Here is an 11302-nt window from a genome sequence, read left to right as displayed (position 1 = left end):
GTGGCTTCCAATTTACTAACTGCATTGACTACATAGTAAGAATCACTGAATATATTTAAAGGTTCTTGATACTCTTGCAACACATGAGCAACTACGGCACATTCTACTTGCTGAGGTGATGTAAACTCATAGGTCTTCTGAAAAGACTTCCCATTTATAACATAGGCACCAATACCAGTACTTGACCCATCCGTGTAGATCGTTAAGGCATGCGGTATGGGCTGTGACATGGTTTTCTTTGGAAAAATGAGATGCTTACACAATGCAAACTGCAAAAGTGGATGCTGTGGGTAATGATTATCAAATTCCCCATCATAAGCACATCTTAAAATGGCCCAAGAATCCACACAAGAACAAAGCACCTTAAGTTGCTCTTGGGTATAAGGTAATATGATCTTTTCTGGATAATCTCCAAAATGCATTGCTGCTGCCTGCAATCCTTTCATTATGATTTGAGCAACGGCTTCAGGATAATAAGATAACACCTTACTTGATGATGTATTCTGATGCACCCAAAGTAACGGCCCATTCTGCCATAAAACCTCTGTAGGATATTGATCAGTAGAGATAACACATAAACTAAACCTTTTATTTGGATAGATCCTCACTAAGTGAGCTCCTGTAATTGCATCTTCCACTTTCCTTAGGGCTTCTCGTGCTTGATCTGTCAATTCTCTATGAGAAGTCACATTGGAGTCCCCTTCCAAAATACTAAAAAGAGGCTGCAGCTCCTTTGTGGATAACTTCAAAAATGGACGAACCCAATTTATATCTCCCAATAATTTTTGAAAATCATTCAAGGTGGATAACTGAGCTGTTCTAATTGTGATCTTCTGTGGTTTAATGCTGTGAGGGAATATTTTTGACCCCAAGAATGAAATTGAATCTCCCCTTTGTACTTTAGATGGAGATATGAACAAACCTTCACGTCTTAAAGCTCTTTCTAAATCTGAATAAGCTTGCTGTACTTGCTCCTGGGAATCTCCACACAGCAGAATATCATCCATATAATGATAAATTTTTAGCTCCTCATATTTATCTCTAATTGGTTGAATGGCATTAGCCACATACAATTGGCATAATGTTGGACTATTGGCCATACCTTGTGGCAACACTTTCCATTGATATCTAGCATCTGGTTCTGCATGATTAATGGCAGGCAATGTAAATGCAAAGCGTGGTCTATCTTTAACATTTAAAGGTATGGAGAAAAGACAATCTGTGATGTCCATTACAATAATAAACCAATCCTTTGGTAGTGCTGATAACAAAGGTAATCCCCTTTGTAGACCTCCCATTACTTGCATTTGTTTATTGATGGCTCTCAAATCTTGTAATAATCTCCATTTTCCTGACTTCTTTTTTATTACAAAAATTGGTGTATTCCAAGGGGAAACAGATTTCTCTAAATGACCTAAACGCATTTGCTCAGCAACTAGATCATGAGCGGCTTTCAATTTTTCAGAGACAAGAGGCCACTGAGGAACCCATACCGGCTTCTCTGATAGCCAGTGTGGTGGTACAGCCTTCATGATATAAAGATTTCCAATCTAAATATTGGCCCATACCTAGGCAAGCCTTGACTAGTCCAAACCAATCACTGGGCGTCATGGCTAGACTACCCAAGCGCTCCACTAAGACCTGTGTGTAAGTAGCATTAACTCCATAGGTTTTCATTGCCTCCACCAAAGTTTTAATATGCTCAAGAGATATTGGCTCATGATATCTCTGTTGATTGGCATCTTCAAAAACAGGAAAGGCCAAGGCTATTTTTCTTCTACTCTTAGCTGTACAAAAGGACAAAAGATTTTGCCCACCAGGTGGCGCTGAAGATCTTACTTCAGTTGCCTCCCAATATGGCGGTGTAACTTCCCTAATTTCTGTTATTCCCCGAGACGGCGGATTAACTTCCCTAATTCTTTGTTCCTGTTTTCGCCAAGATGGCGATGGAGCTCCTTCTTCTTCCTCCTCCTCATCAGAAGAGGAAGCAGAAAAGGTGCGGCTCACTTCTAGTGTCTGAAAATTACTCACTAATGTTGACTGATTTTTATTTTCTTCTTTAACTGCTTCTTTAACTGCTTCTTGTTGCTTGAATTTTGCTAGAGAAGGATACAGCCTTTTATCCTCCCCCAGCCGTCTAGGGTCCTGGCTGTGGAGCCCTAGAACTTCCTCTTTTCTTTCCTTTTCTGTTCGGCTCGAGCTCTGTCTCTCTTTGCTTTCTCTTTTCTTATCTTTATCCTCCTCTGTTTCTGATAAACTATCTCGATGCTCCTCGAGAGCCAGCTGTCCATCTCTCAACACATCTAAACATCTCTCATCTTCAAAACATGCATCAATAATTTTCCATATTGGATACACTCCTACTCGAAGACGCCCCTGTTCTCTTTTTAACTTTAACTCTTTGCCTAATTTACCCCAAGTCTGTCTGTCAAAGGACCCAGAGGTCTCAAACCAGGGCGCTTCCTTTTTAATCTCCTGCAAAAAAGTTTTCAACACATGTTCTGACAATTTTATTCCTCTTACTTTTACTAGCGAACTCAAGGTTCTTATTAGGGGTGAAGAAGCAGACACTCCCATATCTATCGAGATACTTACCTCTCAGAGCGAGGTCGCCTCAGTTCTGAATCCTCCTGTTCAGCACAGGGGCCTTCTCCGTGCCTGGATCTGTTATCTTGTGCATTAGTTATTAGTTAATGGTCCTCCTATTTCCCTACAGGCTTTCATCCAAGCATCTATCCCTTTTCCTTTCCATGGTAATATAGCGGCTCGACACTCCTTAGTGCATTGTTCAAAAATGAGCTGTTCTATTAATGGCATAGCTGTATCTGCATCTCCAAACACCTTAGCTCCTGCATCCATTAATCTGGCCGCAAAATCTGCAAAGGGTTCTGTAGGACCTTGTATGATTTTTGTAAGATTACCGCTAACCTCTCCCCTATTGGGCAGATGTTTCCAGGCCCGAATGGCGATGTTATTAATTTGTTGATATACCATTGGAGGATAGGCTATCTGATTTGCAATCCATTGCCCTTGACCTGCTAACATATCATAATTCCAAACAGGTTGTCCTTGCAAAGCATTCTCTCGGGCTTGTGAGACACAGCCTTCATGATATAAAGATTTCCAATCTAAATATTGGCCCATACCTAGGCAAGCCTTTACTAATCCAGACCAATCACTAGGCGTCATGGCTAAACTATTCAAGCGCTCCACCAAGGCCTGTGTGTAGGTGGCATTAACTCCATAGGTTTTCACTGCCTCCACCAAAGATTTAATATGCTCAAGAGATATTGGCTCATGATATCTCTGTTGATTGGCATCTTCAAAGACAGGAAAAGCCAATGCTATCTTTCTTCTACTCTTAGCTGTACAAAAAGACAAAAGATTTTGCCCACCAGGTGGCGCTGAAGGTCTTATTTCAGCTGCCTCCTGAGATAGCGGTATGACTCCCCCCTTTTCTGTTGCTTCCCAGAATGGCGGCATAACTTCCCTATTCTTTGTTACTCTCCGCAATGGCGGATTAACTTCCCTCTTTTTTGGTTCCTGTTTTCGCCAAGACGGCGGCGGAGCTCCTTCTTCTTCCTCCTCGTCAGAAGAGGAAGTAGAAGAGGTGCGGTTCATTTCTAGTTTCTGAAAATTACTCACTAATGTTAACTGATTTTTATTTTCTTCTTTAACTGCTTCTTTAACTGCTTCTTGTTGCTTAAATTCTGCTAGAGAAGGATACAGCCTTTTATCCTCCCCCAGCCGTCTAGGACCCAGGCTGTTGAGCCCCAGAACTTCCTCTTTTCTTTCCTTTTCTGTTCGGCTCGAGCTCTGTTTCTCTTTGTTTTCTCTTTTCTCATCTTTACCCTCCTCTGTTTCTGATAAACTATCTCGATGCTCCTCGAGAGCCAGTTGTCCATCTCTCAACACATCTAAACATTTCTCATCTTCAAAACATGCATCAATAATTTTCCATATTGGATATATTCCCACTCGAAGACGCCCCTGTTCTCTTTTTAACTTTAACTCTGTGCCTAATTTACCCCAAGTCTGTCTGTCAAAGGACCCAGAGGTCTCAAACCAGGGCGCTTCCTTTTTAATCTCCTGCAAAAAAGTTTTCAACACATGTTCTGACAATTTTACTCCTCTTACTTTTACTAGCGTACTCAAGGTTCCTATCAGGGGTGAAGAAGCAGACACTCCCATATCTATCGAGATAATTACCTCTCAGAGCGAGGTCGCCTGTTCTGAATCTTTGTCCTGAGATCGTTCGTTCCTGGGTTTCGGCACCAGTTGTCGCGCGCCGCTTGCCAGCAAGTAGACACGCGAGCCAGGATCCTTCTGAGGCTTTATTGAAAGTAGGGAGAAGGCACTCAAACAAAGGAATATACCTCCTTATATAGACTAGAGTTCTTCCACACTAGGCAACGCCCCATGACAACAACTATTCCTCCAATAAGGATTTTTCCTAGTGTAACAGACTATGGCCAGTGTGGAGAAATCACCATCTCGCGATCCTCCATTACATGTCTTACATCTCATATTCATATATAAATCATTATGATTATAGCAAAGCAGGCAAACTCCTTATCTAGCAAGATAAAATAACTATATCAGCCTAAAACAACAATTGGGCTCAATCTCAGCAAACTAGGCAGACATGCTCTCCACATCTGGACACCATGAACTGATAGTCCAGGGAGTCACAAAGCAGATGAATGAAGCTCTAGAAAAATTCAAAACAGAAATAATTTCCCAGATAATTACAGAGATGGTGAGTAGAATGAAAGATATGATTAAAAATTCTAGAACAGAAACATTTAAAAAGATGAATTCAGGATCATCATAGAAGACTTGAATGTCCAGCATAGGAAAGAAATGGGTCCATTAAAAAAATTCAGATATCCAGGAGATAAAAAAATCTCTATTGAATATATGCACAACAGACTGAGACAATCTGAAGACAGAATATCAGATATAAAAGTAAGAGTCAGTGACCATGTAAAGAGAGATCTCTTTAAAATAGTAAGAGACCACGATAAATCAATTCAAACAGTTCCTAGATGATGCAAAGAAGAATAATATGATTAATTGGAGTTCATAAAAAAGCAGGAGAAAGTACAAATATTATAAAAACTTTTCACAGTTGTAATAGCAGAAAACTTTCATAATAAGGGAAAAGAATATGACATAAGTATAAGTGAGACTTATAGGACTCCAAGTAGCCATGATAAAAAAATCTATACCTAGACATGTAATAATCAAGATCCTAGAAACCCAACAGAAGAACAAAATACTACAAGCAATTAGAGAAATGAAACAAATCACATAACAAAAAAATAACTCACCAGTATCACAGCAGACTTTTAAACACAAGCCCTCAAGTCAAGGAGAGCCTGGAGTGAGATATCTCAAAACATAAAAGGAAACAACCTCCAATCCACACTGACAAAATCTGCAAAACTATGCTTCAAAGTTGATGGGGAAATAAGATACTTCCATGACAAGAACACGTGAGAAACATCATGAATACCAAACTAGCACTACAAACAAATTTTTCAAATATCCTAGAAAAACACAAGGAATGTCACAACTCCATGAGGCCCAAGAGAGCAAAGCCATTAGGCAAGACAAGAAATCAAAGTGTTAGGAGGAAAAATTAAAAATAGCCAACAACAGTATAATGACATGACGTTGTCAAGTCAATATATATAACAGGAAAAACTATCAACATTAATGGCCTAAATTGAGCAACAAAAAGACATAGACTGCAGAATGGATTATGAAGTAAAATCTAACAACATGCTGTATACAAAAAATGCATCTAGGTCAATAACAAACTCATAGACTGAAAGTAAAAGATGGAAAACAGTTTTCCATGTGATTGGAACCCTGAAAAAACCAGGGGTAGCTATCTTATTCACAGACAAATTAATTTTGAAACCAAAACTAATTAAAAGAGACAAAGAAATTAACAATATCATTGTAAAGGGAACAATCCAAGAGGAAGAGATGACAATCATAAATATAAGTGCACCAAATACTAATGCCAGCAACAATGTAAAACAATTATTAAGGTATATGGAAAACCAAATAAGCACTAACACAATTGTAGTGGGGGACTCCAATACTCCACTGACACAAATACACAAATCACCTAGACAAAAAATCATCAAGGAAATACTAGAATTGAACTAAGCTTTTGAACAAATGGTCTTAATATATGTCTACAGAGTGTTCCACCCCCCCAAATCAGAATATACATTGCTTTCAGCTGCACATGGGTCATTCTACAAAATAGACTACATACTAACTCATAGAACATGTTTTAAGTAAATGTAAAGGAACTGAAGTTATCCATGGATATTATCAGAACATAGTGCATTAAAATTGTAGATCAATAGCTTAAAAATGCAAACACACACATGGAAATGGAAGAACACTCTCCCAAACAACCAGTGAGTCACAGAGGAAATTAAAGAAGACATTATCTAGTTTTTTCAAATAAATGACAATGCTAATATAAAATAGAGGAATCTTTGGGAAACATTGAAAGCAGTTATATGAGGCAAATTCATAGCAGATAATGCCCAAACTGGGAAAGCTGAGCAAGCTCAAGTAAAGAACTTAATGCTGAACCTTAAATTCATAGAAAAAGAAGAGCAGGACAAACTGAAATCTCACACTGGGGAAGAAATGATAAAGATCAGAGCAGAAATCTATTCAATGGAGACTAAGCAGACAATACAAAAAAATCAACAAATCAAAGAGTTGGTTTTTTGAAAGAATAAATAAAATGAATAAATCCTTAGCCAACCTTACCAAAAAAGAAAAAAAAAAGAAAAAGGAAAGAAAGAAAGGGCTAAAATCCATGCAATTAGGGATGAAAAAGGTGAAGTCACAACAGATCTAGAAGAAATCCAGAGGATCATCAATGCCTACTTAAAGAGGCTATACTCTAATAAAATCGAAAACACAGAAGAAATGGACGTTTTTCTAGATACATATGAATTAACAAAGTTAAAGAAGATAAAAGCATTCTAAACACCCCAATTAATATCAGTGAAATTGAAAATATAATTTTAAATTTACCAACAAAGAAAAGCTCAGGTCCCGAAGTCTTCACTGCTGAATTCTACAAAACATTTAGGAAAGAGGTGATGCCAGTACTTTTTAAACTTTTCAATGAAATTGAAGCAATACTTCCAAATTCATTCCCAGAATTAAGTTTTATTTTGAATCCAAAACCAGGGAAAGACCTAACCAAAAAAGAGAACTATAACCAAATTTCCCTAATGAACATAGTTGAAAAAAACTTCAATAAGATACTGTCAAACAGTATACAGAGGGGCTTCAAGAAGATCATGCACCCTGAACAAGTTGGATTTATTCCAGTAATGCAAGGGTAGTTTAACATATGTAAATCAATAAATGTAATACACTATACTAACAGAGTCAAGGTTAAAAATCACATGATCATCTCAATAGATGCAGAAAAAGCATTCAACAAAAATTTATAACCCATTCATGATACAAACTGTAGAAAATTTGAATCGATCAGCTTTCTCTCAACTTGATAAGCCTATTTATGAAAAACAAATGGGCAACATCACACTGACTGGTAAGAAACAGAAAACCTTCATGCTGAAATCAGGAACAAGGCAAGGATGTCCACTATCACTTCTGTTTAGTACATTTCAGGAAATATTAGCCAAAACAATTATACAAGAGACAGAAATAAAATAAATAAGTTTGGAAAGGAAGAAGTTAAACTGTCATTATTTGCTGATGATATGATTATCTACATAGAAAACCCAAAAACTTCAGCCAAAAAATATCTAGACTTAATTGACAGATTCAGTGGAAGAGCTGCATACAAGGTCAATACTCAAAAATCAGTAGCCTTCTTGTATTCAAATAAGAGGCTCACTGAGTGAAAAATTAGGACAACAATTTATTTCACAATAGCATTCAAAAAATAAAATATCTAGGAATCATTCTAACAAAGAAAGCAAAAGACCTTTATACTAAAAACTGCACCACTTTGTAAAAAGAAATCAAAGAGGATAAAAGAAAATGGACAGTCATCCTTTGCTCCTGGTTAGGAAGAAACAACATAGTTAAAATATCCATACTTATAAAACTGGTGTACAGATTCAATGCAATCCTGATGGAAATCCCAACAGCATATTTTGCAGAACTAGAGAAAAAAATCCAAAAATTCTTTTGGAACTAGAAGAGACTAGGAATAGCAAATGCCATTCTAGGCAACAGAGACATGGCAAGGGTTATCAGAATCCCCAACTTGAAACTATACTACAAAGCCGCTATGATAGAAGCAGCATGGTAGTGACAAAGAAACAGACACGAAGATCAATGGAATAGATTATTAGATGCAGAATCACTTGCAGATGTATTCAACTACCTCATCTTTGACAAAGGAGCCACCATGCTCAGTGGAGGAAAGGTAGCCTCTTCAATAGATGGTGTTGGAAAAACTGGCATTCTACTTGCCAAAGATTAAAACTAGACCCAGGAGCCGCCATCCTCCAGTGCCTGGAAGGGAATCTGGGCCCCGATCCACTGTGGGAAGGACAGCCACACCCTATCCCGCCTGGAGCTGTCATCCTCCAGCACCAGGAAGGTAGCCTGGGCCCTGATCCACTGCAGGAAGGAGAGCCACACCCTCTCCCGCCTTGAGCAGTCATCGCTCCAGCACTGGGAAGGTAGCTGCGTGGGTGTCCCTGAACCCCCATAACTGCCCTTACTCTCCCACCCACCCCGCTCACTCTCAGACCTCCTGATTGTGCCAGCATTTGGACCCACTCTGCAGAGACAGAGGTGGTCATAAAGGGTATTTTTCTGATTTCACAACTTTGAACATCTTTAAAGGAAGAGCATGTGAAACCTGTAGTAGAACAGTGTGGAGTTCAACCATTCAGAAGGTTTGGGACCTCAATCTGGGCCTTGCAGCCCAAGGTCAATCTGCATCATGGGGTTCAGCTATCAGCTAACTGAGATCAGGGGTTTTGTGTCCTAGCTCTGTCTGAGCCATTAAATGGTAAATATACTATATTGAAAAGTTTGTTCACTGCAGACATGTTCTGGACTGCTTCTTGATTTCAATTTAATTCAAATGGTTTAAGGGTGAGGGTGATAGACTAGTGACTACCACAGGTGGTCAGTTTCCAAGTTGTGCTTGATCTTAATGTGTTGCTGATTGTATCAATTGGGATAAAGGATTGTGGTTGATTTGATGAGCTGTTTTCTCTGATGTTATGAAGATGAGAATGTCTGTGGTCATTAGAGACCCAGAAGCTAGGGTGCAACTATATCAGGAAGATTTGGGTGATAACCAAGAGATTAAATCAAGGAAAGCCAGACAACAAAAATAAAACTGAGAAAACACTTAAGCAAGACACAAAGACAGATTTCCAATTCACCAATGGCAAACAGTAGGGCAAATGAAAATGAAAAGGCCGATAGTGAACCACCAGGACACCCTGAACTCATAGCACAGGAAGTAACAGAACAGATCAATCAGGCTCTAGAAAAATTCAAAACAGAAATAATGTCCCAGGTAACCATAGAGATAGTGAGCAAATGGAAGTCGTGATTTGAGACTCTAGAGCAGAAACTGAGAAAAAAATAGATGAGCTCAGGACCACGATAGAAGCCATGAAGGCCCAGCATAAGAAAGAAATGGAAAAAATAAACTCCCAACATAGGAAAGAAATGGAATCCATAAAACAGATTCAAAGAGATATCCAGGAGACTAAACACTCCATAGAAAGTGTATGCAACAGAATAAACGAATGTGAAGATAGACTCTCGGATATAGAAGATAAGATTGCAGTCAGTGACTATGAAAAGAGAGGTCTCTTAAAAACTTTAGGGGTTCTTGAGAAATCGATCCAACAACTCCTAGATGATGCAAAGAAGAGTAACATAAGACTGATAGGAATCCATGAAGTAGAAGGAGAAAATACAAATGACTTAAAAAAGCTCTTCATAGAATTAATGACAGAAAACTTCCCAGCAGAGGGGAAGAATTTGACATTCAGATAACTGAGGCATATAGGACCCCAATTAGCCACTATCAAAAAAAAATCTACAGCTAGACATATAATAATCAAGATCTCAGAAACCCAACAGAAGAACAAAATACTACAAGCAGTAAGAGAAAAGAAACAAACCACATGCAAAGGAAAGCCCATCAGAATCACAGCAGACTTTTCAACACAAACCCTTAGGGCAAGGAGAACCTGGAGTGAGATATTTCAAGTACTAAAAGAGAACAACCTCCAACCTAGACTGATGTATCCTGAAAAACTCTCTTTCAAAATGGATGGGGAAATAAGGCATTTCCACGACAAAGATCACCTGAGAAACTTCATGAATACCAAACCAGCACTACAAGCAATTCTAAACAAGATCCTAGAAAAAGACAGTGAAGGAAACAACACCATGAGACCCATCAGAGCAAATCAAATAGGCAAGGCAAGACACTAAAAGGAGAAGGTGAAAAAGTAAAAAGAGTCAACAAAAGGCCAATAACATGTCAATAATAAGTCAGTACATATCAGTTATAAACATCAATGTCAATGGCCTCAACTCACCAATCAAGAGAAATAGACTGGCAAAATGGAATAAGAAGCAAAATTCAACAATATGTTGTATACAACAAACACACCTAGTGCAAAAAGAAACCCATAGACTAAAAGTGAAAGGAAGTAAAACAATTCTCCATGTGACAGGAGCCCAGAAAAAAGCAGGAGTAGCAATCTTATTTGCAGACAAAGCAAATTTCAAACCAAAATTGATTCTAGTATTATTGATGTAGGACGGTATTGTATCATACCTGTGTGAATGTAAAATAACTTTTACCTGCTTTATGATACATAGTAGTGACCGTACTTTATCAGAGCTATATTTAATGATACTACTGAAGAATGTTCTCTTTCCAAATGATGATTAAGATGCTAATAAAAAAATGGTGCCAGGTTCCACAACAGCAACAGAACGTTGCTGTTTTCTGGATATTATTCTTTTCTTTGTTTTTTTTTTAATGAAATTGCAGAATATCTATAATATTGTTAAGATGACTGCAGAACCTGGAAAAGCTGTTGCTGCTACCGATGCATAACATACTGCTATTATTGGTCTTTTTATATAAATGTATATATATATATAATTTGAATTTTTGGAAATTTTAGTGGTGCTGTCAACTTTGGAAAAAGTTGTCTCAATTTATTGTGTCTAGTTGGCATTGTACAAAAATGGACAGCCATATTGGTCTAGAAATGTTAATTTTTTT

The 11302-nt window shown here is 38.1% G+C and overlaps 1 protein-coding gene across 1 annotated transcript; it reads right to left on the bottom strand.

The window, feature by feature from the left end:
* Positions 1 to 2679: 2679 nt before the first annotated feature.
* On the bottom strand, positions 2680 to 4191 carry LOC104860324 (igE-binding protein-like). The gene has a single exon (XM_010621456.1). It carries the CDS (start codon positions 4189 to 4191, stop codon positions 2680 to 2682), a length of 1512 nt encoding a protein of 503 aa, XP_010619758.1.
* Positions 4192 to 11302: the final 7111 nt, after the last annotated feature.

The sequence above is a fragment of the Fukomys damarensis genome, unplaced genomic scaffold (assembly GCF_012274545.1).
Source record: "Fukomys damarensis isolate Sample0158 unplaced genomic scaffold, DMR_v1.0_HiC HiC_scaffold_39, whole genome shotgun sequence".
Classification (NCBI taxonomy): Eukaryota; Metazoa; Chordata; class Mammalia; order Rodentia; family Bathyergidae; genus Fukomys; species Fukomys damarensis.
The sequence above is the reverse complement of the archived record's forward strand: the minus strand, read 5'-3'. Positions and strand labels throughout refer to the sequence as shown.